This window comes from Streptopelia decaocto (genome assembly GCF_964273445.1).
Source record: "Streptopelia decaocto genome assembly, chromosome: 2".
Classification (NCBI taxonomy): domain Eukaryota; kingdom Metazoa; phylum Chordata; class Aves; order Columbiformes; family Columbidae; genus Streptopelia; species Streptopelia decaocto.
Window position 1 is genome coordinate 39199255 of NC_138655.1, and position 27247 is coordinate 39226501.

The 27247-nt window shown below is 39.0% G+C and overlaps 1 protein-coding gene across 3 annotated transcripts in view; it reads left to right on the top strand.

The window, feature by feature from the left end:
- CA8 (carbonic anhydrase 8) overlaps positions 1 to 25907 on the top strand; it is a 54443-nt gene extending 28536 nt beyond the window's left edge. The window contains exons 5-10 of one of the 3 annotated variants that reach the window (XR_014183309.1): positions 956 to 1018; positions 2391 to 2439; positions 4987 to 5099; positions 11671 to 11843; positions 22991 to 23229; positions 25719 to 25907. Coding sequence is in view for 2 of the 3 variants with exons in the window: in XM_082045192.1 (XP_081901318.1) it covers positions 956 to 1018; positions 2391 to 2439; positions 4987 to 5099; positions 11671 to 11805 (360 nt within the window). In the remaining variant the exon portion in view is untranslated. Of the gene's footprint in view, positions 1 to 955; positions 1019 to 2390; positions 2440 to 4986; positions 5100 to 11670; positions 11844 to 22990; positions 23588 to 25718 lie in introns of those variants that run through there. The other 2 variants (XM_082045192.1, XM_082045193.1) reach the window with 2 other exon arrangements.
- The last annotated feature ends 1340 nt before the right edge of the window (positions 25908 to 27247 follow it).

A 27247-nucleotide genomic window follows, 5' to 3' on the forward strand; every position in this document is an offset into this window, starting at 1 on the left:
GACTACTGTGCCATTCTATTCCAAGAGAAACAAGGAGCAAACACATTTTTCAGCGTCCAGCTCTCCAGTTCTCACTCGTGCCTACTTCGTTCCTCACCTCATATATGTACACACTGGCAAAGAAATCAGTTGGAAGGAGTACTTTTCTTTCCCTGTTTCTTTAATACACAGTATAAATACTATTTTTCCCATTCTTTCTATTTTGACAATTTTCTGAAGGTAAAATCTAGGGTCCTAGGATGGTTGACTTAGACCAGAAGCAGCTGAAGTCAGTGGGCAGAGTGGACAATGTTCATGGAAAAGAAGAATCTCCTATTTCAATAGCAGGTTTCTTTTGAAAACCTCATCTTCTGTGCCCTAAAGTTGCTCGGTAAAGGCAGTGCTGGAGGCTGCCGGGACCCCGGCTTTTGCCAGCAGGATCCCAGAGTTGCCATGAGGGAGAGGATCTGCCATTCCACGCTCTGCAGGCAGGAAAAAACACCCCCAAGATACCTTGGGCCAGATTTGCAACGCTGTGGGAACAAATTCAAAAAAATGTCTGTCGTGCTTGTTCACTCTGTTCCTTTCTGTGTACTTTTCTGACAAAAACTGGTAAGGACAAACTGTATCCTTGGCATTTATATGTCATAATGCTGCATGATTTTGACTACGCATGCAGTATATGCTGCAAAACAGGCTTAGTCAAAACTTACCAGAATCAACTATGACTCTTTGTTGTTCTCGGGGTTTCTGTCTCTGCTTTACAGTTGTCTGCACCTTGATTACTTCTGACTGGTGGCTTTATAATGATTTAATTATTAGGAGTTGCCATCTATCAGTGTATTTGGTTAACACAAGGTTGTGTAGCTTAACTGAAAACAAGTATAGAACTTACTGTCCTGATTGACCTCTGTCTTGCCTCACAGTTTCTGAAATAGCACAATACTGAAACTCATCTTCGCTTGCTGTATTTCAGATAGGGAAAGAGCATGTGGGCCTAAAGGCTGTAACTGAAATTCTCCAGGACATCCAGTACAAGGTAAGGCATTGTCTGAAGAAATGCTTCCTTCACTGACCAGAGAGAAAGGGAGCGAAGGGTCTACATGGAGCCAAGAGAAGGTTTTCGGATGTATCTGTTGTAAAACCACGTGTGAAAGCCATCATTTGGTGTTCTGCATCAGAACCTCAGCATTTTACAGTATTCAGATAAAATACAGTCTTTGTAGTTACTTCCTTTTCTGGTGGCCAAAAAGTTTGATCTCCTATGTTAGTAACTGATTGCAAATACTGCCTTTTCAGTGATTATCACAGAGTCAGTGTGAATGCAAGCACTGCAACATGCTTAGTGAACACCAGCAGCAGTATCTTCAAACTTATCTGGTTTTAATTTGTAGTGGAAAAGAATAGATGAACTGAGCACCCATATTAACTCACAGTGGGTAATCAGCAAAAACACAATGCTACCTTGTCAGGTGGATTATGTCTGGTGATCCTGAAGGACATGAAGGATAGATAATAAGCCTAGCACTGAGGAGATATGAGTGCTCTCCAGAATGTTGATACTATCTTAAATGACCTTGGGCAAGTTACTTCCATCTCTCTGCTTCAGGGTCTCTGTCTGTGACATAGGAATAATCATACTTACCTTTGATTTCAGAGGATTTTGAAATGTATTAATGAGATGTTCTGTATTGGTCTGGAGAGATTAGCCATGCACTTAAGTGGATGCTGAAGTGTAGAAAAATTAGAAGCTATTATTAGAAGGGAGCTGAAAATCTTCTTTTAGTCAAATAATATAGGTTAAACTTCGGGCATGATGCTTAATATTATAAACTCATGTTTTATGAAGGTGTCAAAGAAAACAATAGTGTATGAAACTCTGTATTTTTATTGCTGAAAGGACAGCCAAGTAGAGGAGGGCCATGAAAGGTCTTGTCATTGTGAGCCTGTTATACTAATGACTTTCCGAGGGTCTGCATCAAACATAGTTTTGGCTCACATAAAATTTTCCTGCATTAAATATGTGTAACTAGCTTTATTTATTAAGTATTATCCACATCAGTCAAGAAAAAGCTCACTTTGGCCATTGTTTTTTAATCTCATTTTGTATGGAACCCCTGAATTTAATGTAGAGAATTTCAAGGCTGGGACCTGGAAGGAGCCCAGGTACTAAAGGCAGAAAGTTAACAAATTGCTGAGATAATCTTAGAAGTAAAATATAAAATAGAATTTAAAAAAAGAGGTGCAAGGACAAATGCAATGGTGATTAAATAGGGGCTACTAATGACGTTGCTTTGCCACAGGAACTCAAGGCTTAATGTTATAAGAAGACACAGTGTGTTTTACCTCTCAATTCATCATCATTTTAATAAGAAACTAGAGATGAGATTGATCTGTATTCATTTTTTCAGGGAAAGTCCAAAACAATACCCTGTTTTAATCCCAACTCTTTATTGCCAGGTAGGTGCCTTTGCTTCCTTTTGTATGGGTGGATTACAAGCTAATTGCAGAGGCTGGGACAATCTTGGTCTGAAGCATAGTCTAATTGCAAGCCTAAGAGCATATCACTTAAGGCAGTAATGCATTTTGCACCTAGTGCTGCTAACAGGATAGGGAATTTAGGATTTGGAATTTAGGATGAATCTGCACCTTCATGTTATGAGTGGGATGTGATGCTGTAGTCTCTGCACTTCTGGCAATGCTGCAGCTATTAATAGCTTTCTTGAGGATTTATCGTCCCACCTAGAGGGGGAGCTCTGTGTCCGCCTTTCTCTACTTCAGCATAAAATAGGAAGTGTAAGGTTACCAGTTTACCAAGTTAGCTTTTGGCAGTATCAAAAGAGAAGCCATAATGCAATGACAGTTGTATTGCATACAATGAGTAGTGACAATGGGCGTTTCTATGAGGCAAATATTTCATAAGGAATCCTCCTGAGCTGAATTCCATGGCAAGATCTTTAATTTTCCAAATTATCTAGGTCTGCATTCAACTATATTAATTATATCGAAATAATATTGTTTAGGTTGCAAAGTCAAGTGCTCAGCAATTAGGAATTGCAGGAATTAAGGCTGCCTGTGCCCCTTCATGCATATACATTATAAAAAATCTTTTTGATTGTGTGACCGTAAGTTATTTTTTACAGGACCTCTGCCTTGCAGTTCCTGTGTGATGCTGATCAAGTCACCTAAACCAAAATTTTCATAAGTCATCTCTAACTATGTGTTCCTCATTTTCTAGGTGCCCGACTTGAGATCATGGGGTCTGATTTGCAGAAGTGCTGAGTGCTTACACCTCCAACTGAAGTCAATGGGAGCAGTGCTCTGACTGCATTAAGTGCTATAGAAAGTTAACTACTCTGAGAAATCAGGTTCTAAGCATCTCATATTGAACACCTCAGATGAATAGATGCATTTGACCTTAACTCCTCTGTGCCTCAGTTCCCCAGCTTTAAAGTGTGGGGGTAATCTGTCCTTCCTCACCGAGCTGGGGTGTTGGAAGGATAAATTAATTCATGTTTGTGAAGCACTCAGACACTGAAGAAACGAGTGCATTAGAAATATGAAAAATGAGAAAATGTGGTCCTTCTAACAAGCAGGATTTGAATAGCATGGGAGAAAGAAGACCAAGGACCGCATTTTGTACTGAGAAATCCAAATGTTATTAGATGCTTTTCAGAAGAAAATCATCCATCTTTGCAAGTAAATGATGAAAGGTTCTCTAGAAAAGACATACGTGATCATATAACAAGACGGTGTCACAATGCATGCACAGGATGGGCTGAATTAATTCTTGCAGTTCTTAACTTTCGAGTGTTTGATAATGCAACTTGCTCTCAATGGATTTGCTGTGTAACTCCCTGAGAAGGGAAATTACACCAACAAACCAAAATCCGTTCACTGGCAATCACAGGGTTCACTAGCAAGATTTAATTGTACTGATATTCCTCTGAGCTAGTAGTGAAATGGCAATAACAGCTTAGGTCAACCAAGCAGGTTTATTCCTTTCCAGTCTTCCATTCTGTCCTGGTCAAGCTAGTCACAACCTTCCTCTTAGCTCTCCGTGCCGTGATTAACCACCCTTTTCCTCCCATTCCTCTCTAGGTTTGTTTCTTGTTCCCTCTTTTACAACCAGGCAGTTTCCTCTCTGTACTCCTTTAGCTGTGTCAGGGAGTCATTTGTGAGTATGGCCTCCAGCAGCAAAGGGCAGCCCTGTGTAGTCTCACTTATGAAGTGCGGTGTGACTGAAATCTTTGAGGAACTAAAATTAAAATAGTTAAAATGAAACTTCTGTGTAGAGGTAAACTCTGCTTGGACGAACAATTGCATGTTTTCTTGTTAGGCAACTGTTTATTCTAACAGTTATTCTATTTATACACCTATTAATAAGTTTGTAAACTTATTAAAATAAACTTATTCTTAAATAAGCCTTGATTTTTTTCGCCTGTGAAATTCAATTCACTTTTCCAAACCTAGAAGGCACCAGTGCATCTCAAAGAATGTCACAAGAATTGCAAACTGAAATGTTTGGCTTGAGCTGTTTTCACTGATTTTTAGAAAAAAATAAAGAAATTCATCCTTGAGACAAATAATAAATGTAGAAGTCAGCTAAAATTTCGTGACCGCAGCCCCGCTTCATTCAAAATGGGATATCTCTTGGAGCTTTTGACGCTAAGAGGAGTTCTTTCCCACTGTATTATTACATCTATTTGCTGTGTTAGTTTAAGGAGTTGTGCACATGTTATTTTTCATTATCTATAAAGTGGCATTTTTATCTTTTAAATACTTATCTGCAGGGGGTAGTTACTGTAATATAATGACCACAAGCTCATGTACATTCACATGAGAAAGTAGCGGACAAAATTTGACAGGTTATCAATTCACACCTTAGCTGACTCCCTACTAACTTCACCATACGAGCAAGCCCATGGCTGTCATAAGCTGTCATAATTGGAAGACGTAATTACCTTCCTTAATGTCATTAAAATTCCACATTTCTTTTAATTTCAGACCCTCTTCTGCGTGACTACTGGGTGTATGAGGGCTCTCTGACCATTCCACCCTGCAGTGAAGGTGTCACCTGGATATTATTTCGTTATCCTCTGACCGTGTCCCAAGTGCAGGTAACAGCTGTGCTTAAAGTGGCCTTGGAATATGGTTATGAGCTAAAGGTTATAGCGTGCAAATACATATATCAGGACATTATGTCTGTTCTCCTTGAAGATCCCATTAGATCAGTACATGGCTTTTCAAGTAAAGGTTAAGCCTTTTGAGTCACTGAAAGCAACGCAAAGGTCAGAGATGAAAAACCTTGTTACCATTTATCATCTGCATTTAAAATAATTCTTTATTTAAGTTAAAGAAGAAGAAAGAAAGAAGTCACTGGGCAAAAGAAGTTCAGTTCTTTGTAATTGTAAGCTTTCAAATATCACTGCTTTTTGATGTTAAAGGAACAAAAAAGCACAGGAGGACACTATGTCCTGGAGAATGAAAAATATTAACATAGTACAGGCTAGCTATATTGCATTGAACTATATTTAACACTTACCTTGCTCTTTTTAAATTCTGTTTTATAATAAATGTCAAATGGAAACTACCTATTTAAATTTCATTTCACACATATGTATTCTAAAGGTTTTTTTTTTAATTATATCTGACAGTCATGTGAGCCTTTCTATAGAAAATATTTGAAATCTCTCTACAAATAAGCCCAGTAAAACCAGTGAAAACTCTTGATGAGTATTTTCCCACAGTCTGTGAATCCCAGCTGGAGGAATGTGGGTTTAATTTAAGTGAAACTATCGGGAAACCCTGAAGCCAAATGCATTAATTTTCATTGCCTACTCTGAAGCATGTGCAAACAGAAGGGAAAAAAGTATAAAAGGTGATAATTCAGTTTTGAATCATTTCAGTTTTAATAACCTGAAATTTTGCTAGGAATCCCAGCACAGTATTTAAAAAAAATTAGCTGTCTGAAATTGGCAGTGTTTCTTTTCATATGAAGAACAAATTCTCATTCTTACAATACGATAAAAGCAACAGCTCCCAATAAGCTTATTGGTATGGTAGCTGCAACTTTTATGTGTCCCATCATGGATCTGGTACTTACATGCTTATGAAAGGATAAGTCTTGTGGCTGCTTACTCCTGAGTAAATGTTGGCATTATTAGATTCAGAATAACTTTTGAAGACAGAATGCATTTTGTAACTTGGCAGCTAGTTTTCCAGATATGTTATGGATAAATAAGAGGACTTGATCAGAAGTATAAAGACCACAGTGATTACACTGAGATATTGTATGATGTTTTATTTCATGCTAATTGCAGATTTTGTAGTCTCTATTCCAATTTTAATCTCTATTTTAATCCAATCAATGCATGGAGGAGGGCACAGTTCAAGCCATCCACAGGGTAGGAGATGGCGAGAATATGAAAGGAAGGGGAATTAAACAGAGAGGTGCAACTTTAGTTACTATTATTATGTACTCCTTTACCACAAGAAAACAAGATGTTGGAATGTGGTGTGAAGGGGATAAGTCTCCAGAGGAGAATATTGTGCCTGGGAAAAGGAGTGACCCATAGTGCGTGGGTAAAAGAATGTGATTCGTAACCATGGCTGCCTTGGGGCGAGGGGTAGCTGGCTTCAGTTGCTGTGTTACTTTGACTGGTATAAACCAATCCAACAAGAACACTGCAGTGATGAAGGGCACACAAGTCATGGAGGGGCTTTTTTTCCTGCCACTGACACAGTATGTGGGTGAGATGTGGCACCCGAGCAGGGAGAGATTGGACCGGATTTATGCCAAGATGGTCCACAAAACTTTGTACTAGTAGATCAGCATCAATTAGAAGAAAATCCCTCACTGCTAGCTACGAATGCAGCAGCATTAGAGTTCAGGCTGTGCTGAAAAAAAACTTATTAAGCATATTAAGGACTTGGGCCAAAGTGCAATAAAATTTTTACTTATATCAGATACTGCTTTCAGATGTCAAATGATAATAAATATGAGGACAAGTAAGTGAGAGATGATGATTCTGAGATTCCAAAGTCAAAAGGGACTGAGAGTTCTCCAGGATGCCTAAAATAAGATTTTGGGGATGCCAGAGTATTTCGTTATAGTGTAGACATCTAAGATTTTAACTTGTAATTAGCATTTTGCCTGCAATTATCTGGTCTCTTTTGTGCATGTGAGCATTAGTGCCTATGAGGAATTCCATTTAAGGGGAGATTAGAAATGCAAGGGGTTTTGTCTGTGGAAAATAAGAAGGTGTAACATAGCATATACCATTCTGAATCATCCATGGAAAGCTGGTAAAGGCATTTAATTTTATTAAGCTTGCTTGTAGTATTAAAGCATAGATTTCTGTGCAAATGCATTTCTAATGGATTTAAATACATTATTTTTACATGTGTCATTAACTCGTAGAACTTTCTTATGTGGGATACTAATGAACATAGCTAATGAAACTTCAAATGACTTCTCTAAATACTGGTAGCATCTGTGGTTGTAGCCAGTGAGAGACAAATTCAAGGCTTTCTATTTTCATCTTTCAGTCCGTAAAATGATAAACTTCAGAGTGTCAATAACAAGTAACAATAAAGAACAACACAGTCTGATATGGAAGGGGTTTTATTACCTTGCTCTGATGAAGCTAGTTAATATATTTGAGATAATATACTTATTCACATTCTCATTTTCTGTAATTAACTAGCAGTATTGATTAGCTTAACAAACTGTGGGTCATAAGGTGAAAAATGAATAAAATTGCAATTCCGGTTCATAATCACTCATTTATTTTCCCGTTTGCTTATTTTGAAACAATGCAGAAGGAACTACAGGGTGTGTCAATAAGATGGACCCCATTTGAAATCACTGTCTCTCTGCAACCATGAGCCGCCCATGAATGAAACTCTTACAGTCCGTACAGCAGGTGGAGAGAACATAGAGCATTTATGAAAAGGTTACTAAAACTTGATAACTCATTAAACTGCTGTAAATTTTAGTGTAATTATAACATGTTGAGTCCATCTTTTTGATTTGACATAGGCATAATAGGCTGACCATTGCAAAGTAGAGAATCTTCTGTTTCTCTTGAAGGCATTTGTAGACAGTAAAGTTCAACTCATGAGTTGATTTTCTACTGAACTAACTCAATGTTAAGTGAAAGGAGATTCATCTCCATATTGCACCTCACTTCAGCAGCTGGAATCTGAGTCTGTTGAGTATATGAGTAGCAAAAGAGCAAGCCAGGACTGTAGCATCAGGATGTGCTTTCCTGGAGTCATTTTCTTCAACATGAGGCTTCATTTCCACCGATGAGCTGTTTCCTTCGTGGGTCCTTCTGTGAGGTCTGGATAAAGCATGCAGGTGGCTCTTCTCCCCTGGAGAATAAGGGCTTTGCAAATCTGCTTTTGGAGTTTTATTAGTGACCTCATTGGAAAGGTGCTTATCTGGAAAGCTGCACCCTGCATTGCTCTTTTTGCATATTCCTGCCCTCTTTTTGTGGGTTTTATCATTCTCACTTTTCTTGTGTTGAAATATCCAGCCCAGAAGGAACTGTGTTGACTGCTTTTGTGAGACACCTCACCCATGCATGTGCACTGCTGAATTGCAATGGGAGAAAATAGAAAACTCCCTCCTATTAGGCCAGTAAAGAACAGGAAATAATTGGAAAAGACTTGCTTGTGCTTCTCTCTGCTAATTTTTTAAAAATTTGACATATGTGAATAATGTGCTTTGTGATTCACTGAAATACAGATGAAGTGCATTGTCTAAGCCACTCAGAGTAGGGATTTTAAACGATGATGCAGCGAGGAGCTGTTGTTCTGAGGTACTCATTGTCAGAGTTAACTGGTTTTGCAAGGTCTCTGGTCCTTTTGTCCACCTCATTCACAATCAAGACCTCCTAAAGGACATAAATAGTAACTAGCATACAGAGCTGGAATTCTGCAAAATTTCTATAGTGTGTGAAATAAAGCCTCTGAGAGGTTCATGGTATTCTGTTCACTGGGAAGCAGGTCTGTGGCCTGGGAAGGTATCATGGAGGCACGTGAAATTTTCAAGCAGAAGGGTAATGCTTCTATTCCTCATACAGAAGAAACCTTTGTATAGAAAACATGCAAATTCTTTGTTTTGTGTGTTCTGTTCTTCAGCAAATATTTAAGTGAAAAAGAATGCAGTATTCAGGATCTGAATACAGGGAAGTGGTAAACCCATTCTCACATAATTCTACAAAATACAAACTAAATGCTTTTACTTCATAGAAATATGACTATTAACATTGTGGATTTGCTCCTTCACCGTTTGGAATTTGATCCTGAATTTCGATATGAACAGGCCTAGGTCATCCTTAGTGTCTTCTGGGCATGAGAAAAACTTTTATAAATGGCTATTCCTTTGGAAAGTGTGTGAATATCCAAGAGCACTTAGCTGTGTGCCTCTAAAATATCTATTTCCTTGGCAGTCCTACAGGGTTCTTCACAGCTCTGACTTGTAAGGGGTTGGGAGTAGATGATAAGTGTTCCATATGAGATGAAGAAGAGTGAGTGGGGCACACATATTGCCTAATCATGTGGAAATTTAATGGAGAAAGTAGTGTCAGCACTGTTAGTGTCCTTTTCTGACAGAAGCACTTCTTAAGGGTGAGGCAAAGCACCATGTGTATAGAGGATCAGTGTCACAGGGGTGTGAACCATGATGTGAAGGACTGAACGAGGAGGCTGATGATCTCCGGAGCAATTGCCCCTTGGAGTAGGGCTACATTTCTTGCCTGCATTGAAGACTAAAGAGCAGGCACAGGGATCGGGTCAGTCCTACTTTCCTGACTGAAGAAACTGGAAGCTGCTTTTTCCTGGAGAAATATTTCACTGTGGGAACTGGGGCAGAGCATTTGTAGTTATAGTAGGAGACAGTTCACAAACGCCAGGTTTGCAGAGAGTCTGCTCTTCCCTCTCCTTCATCTGTGTTTGAAGTCTCTCATTCTCAGAAGATCAAACAAAAGCCACATTTTTGTAAAGAGCTCCTTCCTAAACTACAATTATTTCAGGCTTTCCGGAGTTGATTCAGATGGTAAAAGACAGTATCTTTACAAAACTCATTCAGCAATTTACCAGCACTTGACTCCTGAAGACTTTTTCAATTCCTAGCCTGTAGTGGGTTTGTTTTCAGTTTGCTTTAAATAAACATAAAAAACCCAACCTTCCAAAATAAGGATCTGCCTCTAAGAGCACATTCAGGGAGCTTTACAGTTTGTTCTGCTTTTCATATTTTCAGTCTAAGCTGTTGCCTTATATCTCAGCTGCGGGAAGCTGAGTGTTGATTTCTAAGCACACTGTTTTTTGGGAAGACATGACAGAGCAGAACTAGCCTCTAAATCAAGTAAATAAGTCTGGATCAATTCTGCTGTAGAGCAGAAAGCAATGAAGGCAGTTGTCTTCCATGTTGCAGTACAAAAGTATTCTCTGAAGACAATATAAGAATAAAAATACCATTACCTGCTGTTTAGTACCTCATTTCTTTTAATTGTGGAACCACACTTCCTTTCTCACTGTAATCCTTCATAGGGTGTTTTTCATGGAGAAATTAACTCTCTGTAATTTCTTACATGATAAAATGATTAAATACTTCAGGTTCCACTTCAGTTTCTGTGTAGCTTCAGTTTCCAGTGACAGCTGAGCTGGTCAGAGCAGTGTCCCAGGGTCAGTACAAGAGCAGAGGCTCAGGCCAGGGAGGCCTTTCAGCCTTCAGGCAGGTTTGCTGTATCCAGCTAAGAGAGTTTGCCAATATGCCACAGCAAAAACAATCACAATTTTGTTAGTAGTTTAACTACTTATTTAGAATACCAGACTCTTAAAGATGGCACTGTTGAACAATAAGGTCTGATGTTACTGAGATACACATGGATTTTCTTAATTTTTTATTGCACAGAGCTTGATGCTGATATGCTGATACCAGCGATGGAGATGGAAGCTGCTCACATTCTTCCCTACAACAGATTAGGTTTAGAAAAATCTAAAAGGAGTCTATAAACCAGAAATATTTTTAATTTGCACCAACTGAAATGTTTTATGTTGATTTTTGACTGCATTTGATTTTCTGAGTACACTTAGCACCCACATCTACAGAAATTTTGGAGTGGTATGTTGTTTTGATTGAACAAACCACATTTTCCATATAAGATGTCCACAGACTTCTTCTAAAGCTGAGAGTCTTTTCAGAATTCTCCTGACTTAGAAAATAATTTTTATTTAATTGAAGCAACAATTTTAGGCAATAAATAAATCACTGGAAGAAATTCAAAACAATTTATAGTTGACTAAATTATTCCTGAAATGTGCTTCTTTGGTGAAGACCAGAATGATTACTCTCATGTCACAACTGTGAGATTGATTAATAGTATGAAATCTACAATGGCTAAGAAAGTTATAGATCCTGAAATAAGTTACGCAAAAGAAAGGGTGTTTACCAAACCATCTGCATGAAAATTCTTATTTTTCTCTATATGTTAAACGTTTTGACAGTACTAGCAACTATTTAAAAATGTTATTAATGATGTATATTGACCTTAGCATATAGTGCCTGAACACTCCAATTTTCAAAGCTGCAGAAGTGGCTGGGCAGGGCTTATTTTGATCATTAAACCCATCTTGAAGAATGTGTCTCAGCTTCTTCATGTCTGTTTTTCTACCTTTCAGATAGAGGAATTTCGTAGGCTGAGGACCCATGTTAAAGGTGCAGAACTTTTAGAGGGCTGTGATGGAATCCTAGGAGATAACTTCAGACCAACTCAGCCACTTAGTGATAGAGTCATCAGGGCTGCATTTCAGTAGCAGAAGAGGAAGAACAAGAGAAATAAATCTTTATTCAGGTAAGTAGAAGCTTAGTGGAAAAATCAAAACATTTAAATAATTTTCATAGGGGAGATTTAGCTAAAGGAGAAAATGCACTGAGTTCATTTCAACTAATGTTATGATATATTGTCACAATTTAAATTTTGACACTGTACCAATTTATTTTATCTCTAGTATAATAGTTTGGTTACTATTTGTTCTTTAGTGGCTGGAATAGTTTGGTTACTATTATGTTCTTTAGTGGCTGGAATGTAATATGTGATTTAGTTAATTAAAATGTTTATGTTTACTTCAGTAGGCAGTGGATCACGCAGTTAGATCACAATGACTTCTTGTAGCTTTAAATTTCTCCTACTGCAGTGAGCAACAGCACAGCATGGTTAGGTTATGTGACAGATTCCCCCACTAACTGAGGTTCACTGTTTAATTTCTTACCGTGTTTTTAGAAGACCGGTCACTGGTGAATCTTTCTACTGTTATCTGTTGAAAACCAGAGTGTAGTTCTGGAGGGAGGCCTTTCATTCTCAAAGGAGGCCTTTTTTGGATCCCTTCTCCCTGCTTCACAATGCTTCTCTTTCCCAGCCAGACCAAATCTTGGGCAAAATGAGTGCAGATAAAAGAGGAAACTTATTAACTTCTGTCATGGCTAATTTTTAGTATTTCAGTCATTGAAGTAGTTGCTACTTCTCAGTGGCTCAGAGAGCAAGAATTTAAGGATGATGTTGTATTCAGTGCAAAAGGGTTAATACACAAGTGAACCTGCATTATCCCCACTTGAGTTATTAAAACCTCCCACATCATGTTCCCCTAGCCTTTGTCAAGTAAAGGCAAATTCCCTCAATGCCCAACAGTTATTCCTAAACCTCATTATACTTAGTCAGTCAATGTTTTACTATAGTGAAAAACATGGTAATGAGATTCTTAGAGAGTTAAAGAAAATTTGCTATCAAGACAACTAGTTACCCTGAAGGTAGTGAGTCAAGACACCAACATTCATGGCTGATTTTGTAATGAAGTGACCTTACCTTGATACACATAGTAAGACAGCTAATGTGGGAAGTCTTCAAGAAAAGAACAAATCTGTTCACTTGCTTTCTTTAATAAGTCCTGCTACTTTTTAACATTGTAAAATTTTTCATCTACCATCCTACAACATAAATAATAAAAACATTGGGTACTCTCCATTACCCTATTTTGCTGGTAGGATCCATTATATAAAAGTGTCAGTTTCTCACTCAGCACGTTTCTTCAAAGCCATATGCTCACAAGAGAACCAATCCATACAGAGTTTCACCTGGAAGCATGCTGCTGAAAGATTTTTGATGCACACTTTTGGGTAAGGACCATTATTTGTACTTTAAATTTTTGCCTTGTCTACGTTAATGATGGAACTCCTTAGTTCACGTCAGGCTCTGCTGTAGAGTTAAGCCTCTACAGAGCATGCTCTGGGTCTGACCACCAACTTCATATGAAGTTAACAAATGATCAGGCAGCAGATAACCCCTTAAAGAGATTAATAATTTGATGCTTCCAAAAATGGATCCATTAAAACTAAGTGGGAAGATCATCCTTCCTCCTGCATGTGACAGAAATTATTAAATGGGCTGAGATAGTGGCCAACAATTTCATGGTCTTTCCATACAGCATAAGCATTCAATATGCATCTAAACATTTCTAAAATAAGGGTTTATTTGTATTTTATAACCCTATTTAATATCTGCATTCCAGATTTAATCTAAGAAAGTGAAACATTAGTCCCTGTATTAATATTGTTTTCTCATTCCCATATTTAATTTTGGACACATCCCTAAGCCCAATTCTCAATTACATGGTTCTCTGCAGTCACAGAGTGTCGTCACTTTAATCTTGAAATGGATGATTCAAATTCATCCCGGCTTCTGCATAAAAATTACTTGGGAAAATCATAGCAATATTAAAGTACAGTTTTTCTCAGAGGGTGAATAATACCTTCAGGCCAGTGCAGGTAATTCAAGTTTGTAACAGTGGAATTACTTGACATGCTGAGTTTGAATTTTAAGCATGAAAGAGTTTCCTTTACAATGCTGGAATTGAAATGTAAAAATTTCCCTTCTGCTTTCATGTTCGAAATTTTATTACATTTGTCAATACTTAAAAGTTTTGTTTTAAATAATAAGATTTATCTTGGCCATGCTTCACAAAATAATCTGCAGTTTTAATTCTCAAATGATAGAATTTTTAATGTAAAATCATAGTTCTCACTGTAAGGCTATACTAATTATGGACTCCCAAGCACTGAAAAAGAACTGTGACTCCTTGCATTGTGTAGCCCACAGGAGAAATGGCACTTGGCTCTCTACACCTGGTTGAGTTATTTATCAGAAATTCATTTGGCCAGTTAGTTTTGAATGCATCAGTCCAAATAGCACTGAACCAATCAAGGGTTCACAATATGTCCTTGGTATTGGGTTTATCTCTGGGGAGCTGGATACTAGATATACGAAGTGTAAAAATAAAACATGTGCTTTTGATCACCTTTCTTCTATGGAAAAAGGGAGAAAGGGAAGAAAACAATCCTGCCTATTTGTAGTGATTTTTTCACAGAGTTCTCTCCAGGAGGAAGATTTTGAGTAGCAGGAGTTGCTCACACAGACCTCAGGCATCCTCAGAAAAGACACTTGTCCTAATTCATGGGAATGGGTAACGGACCTTAAACTGGGACTGCTGATATGGGTTGTATATTTCTGTGAAGACTCAGTAGCAGATGTGAAAGTAATAGTTTGCAGGGTGGCATCTGCATAGTGATCCAAGAGGGAGCATGTCTTCCTTTCAAAGAGGAGATTACCTTATATTCTAAAGGTCTGGCATGTCTTGAATATTACAATTACTAACACAATGGTGGACTTCTTTTCTGACATGATGTACCTCTGCCAAGGCTGCTGGAACTCCTGTTAATAGACTTTTCAATATTTCTTTTATTCCAAGCCAGTGTGGTATAGCCACTTGAAGGACTTCATGGCCTCATCATAATGTTAGGGGAAGGAGGAGACAAATGTTTCCAGAAGTGTTCAATAGACATGAGTAGAAAGAGGTTGCTTGAAAGGTCTAATTCGTTTGGATGGAATCAAAATGCAGGCTCTATGCATGCTGTGCTCAAAGTCTTCAGAACATCTACTCTTCAGCATTGGTTTAAACCATGATGGAACTGAACCCTCTGTGGCTCATGATCAAGTGGCTTATGTTGATCTTTGATGAAATTTATGGTAATTTGTCAAATTGAAAGCAGAGGTGACACAAACGTGATATATTGTGGTGTGTAATCTCAGGTAAAGAACTGATTTTTTGTGGGAAAGCCTGGATCTGAAAATATCACCCTCCAGTTCTAGAACAAAGTTTGGCCAGGCACTAGAGGGAGCCTTCAGGAGGATGAAACTTCGTAGCTTCACTGCTCTCTTTAATGCAGTGGGCTTTGTAATAAGTTTGTTGCTACCTGGTTGGTCTCTTCTGGCTCTGATTTTTCTGCTAAAAATACATCTGTCTCATTTAGCCTGGGGTTAATGCACCTTTAGACTCTCTTGTATGAGTGTTTTTGAAATACATCCCTTACAGAACAGTCTTTACATTCTTTTTCTCCTGCAGTTGCCAAAGTTTTCACTTATGTTTCCTTCCAAAAAGCCATTATTTTTCTCTTTTTCTAACCTCTTTAAATCATATCCAGTAGTGACAGATTCAGTCAGGTGTCAAGGAATTTGGAGGGAAAGCTCAGTGCAGATTTGCTTTCAGGTATGCAAGGTGCAAAAATTGAGTTCAGTTTTAGACAGTGAAGAACAACAGAATCACAAAATAGTTGCAGTTAGAAGGTGCCCCTGGAGACCTACTAGTCCAATCCTCTACTCAAAGCAGCATTAACTACAGCAGGTTGTTCAGGGCCACATCCAGCTGGGTTTTGAATATTGTATGGATGAAGACTCCACCACTTCTTTGAGCAACCTGTACTGGTGTTTGACACCCTTGCAGGGAAAAAGATTTTTCTAAATTTTAAATGAAATTTCCTGTATTTAAGTTTGTACCCATTGCCTCTTCTCCTTTCACTGGATACCACTGAAGAGTCTGGCACCATCTTGTATACATGTTCTCATAAAATTGTACACATTGATGAGATCCCTCTTGAAACCTCTTCTTGAGGCTGAACAGTCCCAGCTCTCTCATCTTAATCAACTTTGTGGCCTGTTGCTGGACTCACTCCAGTGTGTCCATGTTTCTTTTGAATCAGGGAACCCAGAACTGGACCCAGTACTCCAGATGCTTCATCATTGCTGAACAGAAGTGAAGAATCATCTCCTTATACCTGCTGGCAATGCTTTTCCTAGCGCAGCCCAGGAGGCTTTTGGCCTTCATTGTCGTATGGGTGCATTAATGACTCATGTTCAATTTGTTGTTTACAAGGACTCCCAGATCATTTTCTGAAGGAAAAAGAGAAAGGATAACATTGTGACTTCCTCAGTGTTACCACAGATACTTCATACTTGACTCAGAGCCATTGCTGTGGGCATCAGGCTATATCTTGATAATCTCAGGAGATGTTGGAAAAAGATTAGTAATTCTTATTGTTATGCAGCAAAGCTCACCCATGGAGACAACAAATGCTACCACTCCTAGAAATCAAATAAGGAGAACATTAAATCTTCTGTTTCATTAAAGGCTAATATTTTGGCAATTTGAGTCCTGACTCACTATTTTTTAACATGTGAATTGTGAGTATTCCAGCAGGCTATCATGTTTTGGGGCTTGCCACCTTACCTAATGTATAAATACTTTTCCAGTGGCATAAAAGACAGCATCATTTGTGGTTTCCAATGGTTTTATTACCCTCTCTTTAATCCTTGTTGCTTCCTATCTAACTGATTTGATAGACATCCCTTTCTCCTCTGTTATATCAATGGAACAGCTTTATCTCTGAATGAGCAAGATGTCTGATTTCAAACACCTGAGTATCAACTTGAATTGATAGTGATACTGAATTCAGTATGACATGCCTCCGTGTCTTCATCCCTTTATAAATCAGGGTGTATAAGTATGATTCCATGTATAGGATAATTAAATGGCATTGCTCCTATTTACTATGAGGAGGTCAAATAAGTACCTGTTACAGAAGTCATTGAAATCAATGAGATTATTTTAACAGAAGGCAGTAAGAGCTAGTTCTAAAAAATAGCTAAAATAATATTGTAAGAATATTATCTTTTGAAAGTGATAAACTTTAATTTATTTTCCACTAAGCATAATTAATAAACTAAGGAATTTTATTTCCAGTGTCTTGTCTGAAAAGTGCACATTTCAGACACAATTTATTTCATATCTGTGAATAAAGAATTGTCCTTCAAGTGTGATGATGGCTTATACCTACTCCATCTATCTATGTACATTACTCCAGTTCTCCTGAACATTTTTTTGGGACTGATTCAGAAACTCCTGAAAAAGCATCAATTTGTATATACACAAATGCATGTACACATTCATACATACACATACATATTTGGTAGACTTCAGCTTGTAAGTAGCTCCAAGTTTATCCAATGTCCCATAACTTAGGATAGCAGAAATTAATTTGGATTAAAACCCATTCTTAATATAATTACCATTTTCCTAGTCGTACATTCAAGATTAGAGGAAAACAAATAAATGACATCATTAAAATACCAAGCTTGTGCTAGGCCTGAGGAACAGGAAGGAGTAATTTAGGGTGAGAGGAACAGAGACTGATACTGCAGAGACTATCTGCATGAAATTGAGAGCTCTAAGCAGAGAAGCAGAAATTGGCACAGCATTAGTTTCACAGCGAGGAGAGGGAGCAATGTGGTGACTGTAGCCGGTGCATTTAGGGAGTGAACAGTGCAAATAACTTGCTTTTGAAGCTGCTGAGCTGCTCTTGTGGCACAAAACTACACTGCTCTTTCTGTAGGACATTGGACAGTGTTGCCAGTGGGAATGAGCTGGTACTAAACACGTAGTGGTGCCCTCCCCTCTGTCTGGCACTGCATATTGTATGGTAACTACATTATAGAATATGAAGGGAAATTAAAATACAGAGTAAGCTATGGATCTGTGCCTTGCCTTTGAGAAACAGAGGGAAGAGTAGCAGGATGCTCTGGTCTGTATTTCTTCACCTAAGCAGATCTCGGTTACCTTTGCATTTCAGTGGAGGTTTACTTTACCAGTCAATGTATACCTTTATTCTCAGTTTACTAGTAGCCTTTGTAGCTCATGAAGTTCAGAAAGAAGTTTCTCTGCTGACGTTCCAGCACTTGGGGATTTTATGCTTTCCTGTTGTGTAGATCCAGAGCCAGAGTGAGCTTTCAGCAGCCATCATTAGGCTACTATGACTATTCTTCTCTTCTTCCTGGTTTAAAAAAAACCTACAAAAACCCCCAAACCAACACAAAGATTATCAACACTAGTTCTTTAGAAATACAAACACCAATTTCCTAGATTTGATAAAATACAAGTATTTATGCTGCTTCTCAGTGAGTGATTTTTCATCAGTCATTGTTTGCCTCCATGAGTTTAGGTTTTGTGCTTAAAAGGTGCTTGGTTTAATTGTTAGGTTTCAGTCTTTGAAAGAAACTCAGCTTCGTGTTATCAACAAAGCTGACTGTTGTTCTTCTGTTTTGAAGAGCTTATGTATAGTGCCCAGCACTCTGCTGCCACTTCAGAGTACTTGAGAATGTGCTCACCTTTGAGTGCGAGACGATAGGACAGAGGGCCAAACACCTTTGGCTTTTGACCCACACGCCATAATCAGAGACCTGCTGGAAACACACCAAATCTTTTGGAGTGTTCAGGGGACCAAGAGCTCCAGGAATGGCTGAAACATGGTGCGTTTTCAGGTTGCTTCCCACTACTTCATTGTAATGGGAGGGGGTGTGCACTGAGATTTTAGGCTAACCCTGTGATGTCAGTCTGACTTGTTTTCCCTCTTCTGAGGATTCAAATTAGTGAGCAGCAAAGCACTTATGTTGCTTATGTGACATATTTCTGACACAGGAGCCACAACTTAGGCCTATGGTAGACGAGGCAGCCCAAGAATCGTAGGATGGAAGAGGAAGAAAACCATTTTGAGTTGTATTTGTTTGTAGAATGTAGAATTTGTTTGTACCACATTGGAATTGCCCTTGTTCAGTCCTTTACTCAGCTCTTCTAGAAATACACAAATATTGGTGGAGGAATGGAAAACAGTTAGAATTCCTTAGCATGTAAAGAAGAAGCCAAGAAGAAACAAAATACTGTGTTTCCTTTTCAAAACTAAAAAAGTCATAAGGTAGTTGAGGAATCAGACCCTGCTTATGCTTGAAATACAATACTTCATGTTGACAAGGGCTCCCACATTTCTTCACTTGTGACTCTCTATTGGCATCACACATTCTTTGCTATCCACAATGCACTGTTAATCATCAGCTTTTTTATTAAAAGCATTCTAAGAGTGTTACTTCCAGCTGCTTACTAGAAACCATGTATGATTTGTACACTGCTACTTGGGATGTGATGATGTAGTTGGGAGTGCCTGTCATAAAAACCACCCTCACAGCAGGTTTATTGGCAATTTCAACACAAAAGCTGGAGTCTGAACGCAAACTGAAGCTCCACCATGTTATTTTCATTTGAGGGGAAAATGGTGCACATTGGTGCTGAAGCAAAATGGTCGGAAGCTTAAATCATCTTTGATAAAACTGCACCTGTTTTTTAAAACATGGAGACTCTAGATTAGTACATGTAAAATATAGTAGTGTAACAGCTCTCGAATGTCGAGGACGTTATTACTCCATTGGAACTGAGGATCCGGGTAGTTACAGAATTTGTTATTCTAATTATTTACTATCGATGAAAACAATGCAGTGAAAGTATGCAAACAAACTCTTGCTAAGCAGACAGCAACAGTTTGAAAATAAATAGCAAACCAAACCAACAAAGTTATTTGGGTTACTGAAAATGTTTTTGCAACTGATAATTGTCACTCAAGGAAGAAAATACCAGCATTGACTGTTCGCAGCTTTATATGACTAACACAACAGTTTATGACAGAGCAGGGCTACAAAGCAAAACCTGCTGTAATTTTTAAAAGAGCTCAAGAGAAACAAAGGTAAACTTGAGTTTGATGTTGTTAAATGCCCACAGAAATAGATGTAGATTCAATAAATTGTGACCTTTTAATGGAAGGAATGTGAAGTGCTTCAGGAAAGAGAAGGATTCATAAGGTAGTCGGGTTTTTTTTATTTTTCTTAGAGACTATGAATCCATGCCTGACCATACTTTGAGGTGCTGTTTTGGGAAATGTATCAGATAAGGGTGATGTGTGGCTTTGCTACCCATGTCCTTTGATTTTTTTAAGCTCTTAAACTTTTTGGTTTAGCCTGCTGTTAAGGAAAAGGAGGCAAGATGCTTCTACAAGGAAAAAATAGAGACATTGTGTGAAACAATAATGATAAGGAACATAGTAAGACAAAAGAAGTGGTGGAAAAGCTCCTCAGAAAGAAAGCTGACTACTTTCAAGCAGCGGAACAGTTTTTGATCTTGTGTAGTGATCTTGACCTAAGGCTGCTCCGGTGGGACATCTTACAGTATTTCCTTCCTATCAGAGGGAAAGGCAGATTATCATGGCCATCCTATTTCATTTGCACTTTCTCAACACTTTTGGAAGACTTTGAAAAATAATCCTTTTTACTGAAGATTTCTTATATCTTCTCTTTTAAATGTAGTCTGCCTATTACTATGAGAACATTGGGACTTTTGGTTCTTAAAATTATACCAGCTTGGCCCTATCTTTGCTCCTGCCACTGCTCCTTGTTTCTGAGATAAAGTTACAGTCTCGCGTTTATCCCAGCTTTGTACAAGAAAATTTATTCTCTGTGAAGAATCTAAGTATATAAATATATATATATATACACACACACCATATATATATTTTTATATATATATATATATATATATATATAAAATTATTATATGAAGGAATTAGAAATAAATATTATTGGAAGCATAATGTTTTTTTTGCATTCTGATGACAATGTCTGAATTTTGATTGACCTTTTTAATATTTCTTTTTTTCTTTTTAAACCATGGGTATTGAAATAATAGCTCTCACATTTCCCAGGTATTTACACATTATGGCTGAAAGCTTTTCTTTGGGGATGGTTGTCTGATCTGTAGAAGTCTCCACCAGAAGCAGTGGGGCTCTATTTAATATATGTAGGACTCAACCCAAGCAAAGGAGATTTCAGAGGCAGAAATACAATCCATAAACAAGCGAGGCATCTAGGCAATTTTCTCATTATAATACACATGCACATTTGTGCAATTGTAACTCAAATATTACCTTTCCAAAACTTTTCAGAAGACTAAGAGAAGCAGATATCTTCGTATCTACATAGATCTTTAGCCTAAATAGTGTATTTACTTGACTACATATATTATGGAACGGTACTAATAATTTAACATGGTAGAAAAATTACTCTTAAACAAGAATAAAGGGTAAACATGAATAATGACACTACCAATAAATACAATCAGTCATTTGCCAGACAATACATTAAACATTTCTATAACAAACACAACTGAAATCTTCAGACTGGCTCATAATTAGGCTCCTTTCCAAAAGTAATCCATTAATAGAATAGCTGCCCAAATCCCAGTTCAACTTAATTTCACTGACTTTGATTTTTGGACCAAAAGCATTAAACTCGAACTAGTGAAAAACATACAAAATGTGCATTCAATTAAGGAGTAATTAGATACTCAGTCACCCTTACATCACACTAGGGATTATCCAAGAAAGAAGAGAGATACTACTCACTGCAGTGTATAAAACAGTTTTGTTAATTAGTTCAGCACTAATTGAGATTGAGAAAGTGTCATTGTGTCACAGCATTAGCTTGCCTACACAGAACCTTAAGAACACAAAGTTTATTGTTTCTTTGAGCTTACTTGGTCAGATTTTTCAGTCTAATTCCCTGACCCAGTATCTTCTGTCCACGCAAGAGGGGCCTTTCTTTTCACTTAAGGGAGGGGGTTGGTCCCTGCACCCTCATATCAGCAGTCCACAGAGAAACACACCAAGAGTTTATTCCAGAGATGGAGAATAACTTGTTATTTTTACCTGTTCTTTAACATTACACCTTTATACCAAACCCTGGGTAGATAAACTGTAACTGTGGCTATAACCAGCCACTCTGTGAAGGGCTTACAGCCTCCCTTAGAAGGTAGCTGGTAGAAAGTTCTTCAGGTTGACCATCAAATGGTCCTACTGCCAGACACCATGACTTTTGGGGGTACTGGACAATAACCAGGAGACGCATGGAAATCATGGCACAGGTTGTCTCATGGGTAGATGCTGAGTTCTTAACAGCGCTGCTGGTGACTGACAGCCTCTACACCCCCTTCCTCTTTAAGAAGAAGAGTGGGAGCTCTCTAGAAATGTGTTGACCCTGCAAGCAATTGTAGCCCCAGGTGACCATTTGCACCGAAGCACTAATGGATTTTTTGTATGTACGTACTGAGCTACAGTTGGCAATAAAATAACCTCAGGAGCCTGAGGCAACCTGAGCAGCTGATTTTGTAAGGTTATGCTGAAGCATGTGAATATGTTTTTGCATGAAACCAAGTATTGATTTATCTCTGCTGCTAATGAATATTACTGCCATTAGGAGGGTCAAATTGGGTGATTGTTTTTTATCTCCTGAGCTCACCTGACTCCCATGAGAGCTATGTACTCAGCACTTCACTTGGTAGGGCCCCTAAAATAGTAAGTGGTAAAAATTTCTCTGTGACAAGTGTATTTTGCTTTCTATAATAGTTTACTGCCATGCTCTCCACATTAGAATCAATTACCTGATTGATTCAGAAAGCCAATTGTGAAGCTTTGTTTCAACTTATTAATTTTACTACTGCATCTAATTAGTTGTTTTTATTGCCATTTCCTCCATTGCTAGTAAATCTTTCAGCACTGGCTTCACCCTAAAAAAGAAGAATCAGGACCACTATGTCACTGAAGTACATACCCTGAAACTGCCCCCACCTGCTGTCATGAAATCCCTGCTTTTAGTTTTCCCTGTCTCCCTGGCTGGACATAAACAGTCTTTCAGACCCACTGCGGAGGAATTTCAGTAACATAATTGTTCCATTCTCTTTTCAGAGTGGGGGAGGACAATGCTCCCACAGTGCCCATGGATGAGAAATGGAAACTTTTGAGGCTGCTGCTTCAGTTGAACCACAAAGCCTGTATTGTTCATCTTCATCTAATTCAGCCTTGATAGACAGCTGTGACAGTTGGTCTGTCCATACCGTCCAGTGAAATTCTGGGAATGGGGCTGTACATTAAAAGAAGAAAACACGTTAAATCTTCCACTTCACACTAGTAACTATTTTTAAATGGTAATTATCATTGCTTATATAATTTCTTTGCCATAGCATTCAATAGTGGTCTGTGATCCAAATAGTATGAATTTTAAGCTTGGTATGAATATTAATATGTAGGAATACTCATTATTGTTTTAAATGCTAGATTTAATTTTTTCTGTATCATCTCTTGTGCTGTCAGTAACCGTCTTTTCTGTAGAGGGGAGATGCATTCCATAAAGCTAATAAAAACATTGTTTCTTCACAGAGAGTATTCCACAAATTCAGAATTAACTTTGGGGCAGAAAGGAGCACTTCTCTGCCAAACCTATGTAGTTAACATGGTTTATCTGAATAAAGCTGAATGACATTTGCATTACTAGGAATTTAATGAAAAAAAGGACAATTCTGAAATAAGGAAAATTAACCAGTATAACAATAAACAGAATCATCTGGATTATTTTCTACTTGGCGACTCATAGAACTTTGCAAAGAAATGTTTAATTCAGGCAGAAAATGATCAGCCTTTGTTCTCCTGTGGATTATGACAGTTTCATTTGTTCTGTACATTGGTGAGGATGGTGGTCTGGGGACCTGCTCTGCATGTCCTGAGCTCACTGCACAGTGTGGGGCTTGCCACGTGGGGCCACACGTGACATATCTGACAGAACAGATAAGGGAATGGTAGTCCAAGCCAGCTAGTCAAGCTCATATCTTCTGATTCCTGCAAAACACCAAGATCCGAAGGACAGAGTCAGTAATGTGGTGGGCTATAGTTTTGGTCACCATAGCTATTGGCGAGGCCCAGTTTACTAGCATGAGGAGGACAGGTTGATGCAGAGACCTGTGTGAATGGAAGAACACCAGAGGGACAGATGGCAAGCTCCAGGCCAGGGCACAATGGAGGTGCAAACTGGGGGTTCACAAAGGGCAGGTCACTCCCTTGGTGCAGATCTGTGAGTCATGAATCACCAAGTCATCACCAGGCCATGGTTAGTGCAGTGTCAGAGGACATGCCTAATCCACCTCATCAAGGGCTGTGGGGAGAGCTGCTGCTGAATAATGAGTTATGAGTTCTCTGAGTCATTGATGTGTATATTAGGGACAGCAGAAACAACAGAATCCTAGAATCAAAGAGTACCAGGTTGGAAGGAACCACAAGGATCGGCTTGTCCAACCTTTCTTGGCAAAAGCACACTCTAGACAAGATGGCCCAACACTCTGTCCAGCTGAATCTTAAAAGTGTCCAATGTTGGAGGAACCACCACTTTCCTGGGGAGATTATTCCAGTGACTGATTGTGACAAACCCACATGTGAGCTGGGTGAGGGGGAAGGGATACTGCTGAATGCTCAGGTGTTCATGACTGTGTGTACTGCAGAAATGTATTTCCTTTGGAGAGACACACAGCTTCCCTTGACAGTATGTGTTGCAATAAATGGGTAGAAAATGTACAGCAAGCAGCCCACTGTGAAGTCATCTGTTTATTTTGGGCTTAACAGAGTAGCAATTGGCAAATTGCTCCTTGGGCCTATAGAAACTTGTATTCCTTGGGTTATGTTTAAGGAACTTCCTCTCTACCTTCTGCCCAAATTTAATGAAATATAACAGTATACAGACTGGGGAACGAGGGGCTGGAAAGCAGCTCTGCAGGGAGGGATCTGGGAGTTCTGGTCTATGGCAAGTAGAACATGAGCCACCAGTGTGCCCTGGCAGCCAAGAAGGCCAACCGTGTCCTGGGGTGCATCAATCACAGCATTGCCAGCCAGGCAAGGGAGGTGATTGTCCTGCTCTGCTCTGCACTGGTGCAGCCTCACCTGGAGCACTGCGTGCAAGTTCTGGGCACCACAGGATAAAAAGGATATAAAGCTACTGAAGAGTGTCCAGAAGAGGGCTGTGAAGTTAGTGAAGGGTTTGGAAAGGAAGCCATATGAGGAGTGGCTAAAGTCACTTGGTTTGTTCAGCCTGGAGAAGAGGAGCCTGAGGGGAGACCTCATCATGGTCTATAGCTTCCTTACAAGGGGAGGAGGAGGGGCAGGTGCTGATCTCTCTGGTGACCAATGATAGAACCCAATGGAATGGCAGGAAGATGTGCCAGGGGAGGTTTAGGTTGGACATGAGGAAAAGGTTCTTCACCCAAAGGGTGGTGGACACTACAACAGGCTCCCCAGGGAGGCAGTCATGGCCCCAAGACTGACAGTGTTCAAGAAGAAACAGGACCATGCCCTCAGACACATGGGGGGTTGAAGTGAACTGTGGGGTTGTCATATGCAGGGACAGGAGTCAGACGCGATGATCCTTGTGGGTCCCTTGCAACTCAGGACATTCTATGATTCTATGGACCCCATTACCTAGTCAAGCAATTCAAGCTTCCTGAGGATCTGGTCACCAGAGCCTGGCCTCCTGCCAGCCCATGTCTTGTCACAAGGCAGGGAGGACTGCCTGCATGAAGTCTGCTGCAATGGCCTGTGGGTGTCAGGCTGGACTGTCTGCAGTTACTGACAGGAGCCTCCTCATTTGTTCTAGTTGTCATGTTTGGCACTAAAATCTTGGAAAAAACACTGCAAGATGGAGCCCTACAAGGTGGAAGTAAACTGATTTTTGCTGATTGAAGACTTATTCTGATCTTCTTGCACCCAGCAACGAACAGCAATGAAAGAATCCTCTGATAATGGAGTGAAACATGTTCTGAACCTGGCAATTCCCAGGTTATATGCACAGTTAGTTTAGAAGATCTTTTCCCTTTGCACAAAACACATTGTTAACTACTGAGTATTAACTGAGAGGAACTGTAATATTAATACAGCAAATATTGACATTATGATGAAATCTGAACTAGATATATTCTCTAAATAAATGTGTTCCTTATCTTGGAGCTGGCTGATATTATTCTGGCTGCGAAATACAGATACATTGCAAAGCAAATGATGTAATGTCTCCACGGAAAAATGGAAGTCCACTATTTCCCTTTCCTGTACTCTCTTCCTGTGTTTGCTGTTCTTTCCTGCATTGCCTTATGCAGTGAACTTCTAGTCATATAAATACTACTACTGAGGAACTGGGGTTAGTAAATTTGTCTCAACATTTGTCAGACTCTTTTGAATCTTTTTTTCTTTTCTAGACTTGGCTTTGAAAAAGGAAAAAAAAAAAAAACAAACCACTGGTGAAAATACTTATAACTGTATTTTGTCTTTAGAAGCAGATCTAATTATAACAAGCTCATTCACAATACACACCCATTCTAATTACAGACTGGTCAACCCACATTCATGGTGTGTTGGGAAAATTAAATTATTTCTGGTTTTGGTAGGAATTTGCAGGAAGGGCTTTCTGTGTATTGCTTCAGTTACACTGCACCCAGGAGAGGTTTTATTTGGTGTGATGAGGCTCTGCTACTCTCCAATTAGAGTTCTTCACATCTTCTTTTGTATTAACATTTTTAAGAAATCATAAAAACTGATAAAGGTGTTCTGAGGGTGGTATAAGGCCCTAAAATGATAATTTCCTCTTCAAACCTTCAGCTGCTAAAATTCTTCCAAATCAGATTGCTGTCTGCACTGGTAGTATTTTTAAAGGTAAGTATCAATGTCTGTGATGCTCCATGTAATTTAAAAGATTTATTAGAAACATGAATCAGAAGTTTCCAAGGAGGTGTTGAGCAGTTGCACATTTGTTGATCAAGAAATTAATGACATAATACTTTAAAGCAGCTATGGGCCTCATGAGGTACAAACTGGCTCTGCAGCCACCTGGTAAACTTTAGGATGGTGCAAGGAATGAGAAGAAATCTAGCTCTTGGGAGAAGGCAGGTGAGCTGGGGCAGGACGTCTACTGTCGGTGACCTTCCCTCTGCAGCTGACTTGTTCTTTGGGTTCCTCTGCAGTTTTCTGGAGCTCCAGTGAAAATTTAGAGGCTTTAAGCTCTTAGTTTGTATTTAGACTATGGTGCAATGGGCTTTGCACCCCAGGCTGCAATCCCAAGCTCCTGACAGTTCAGATCAGAGAACCCTCTCAGAGAGCACCACATGTCCATGTGTTTGCCTTCAGCTCTGGCTC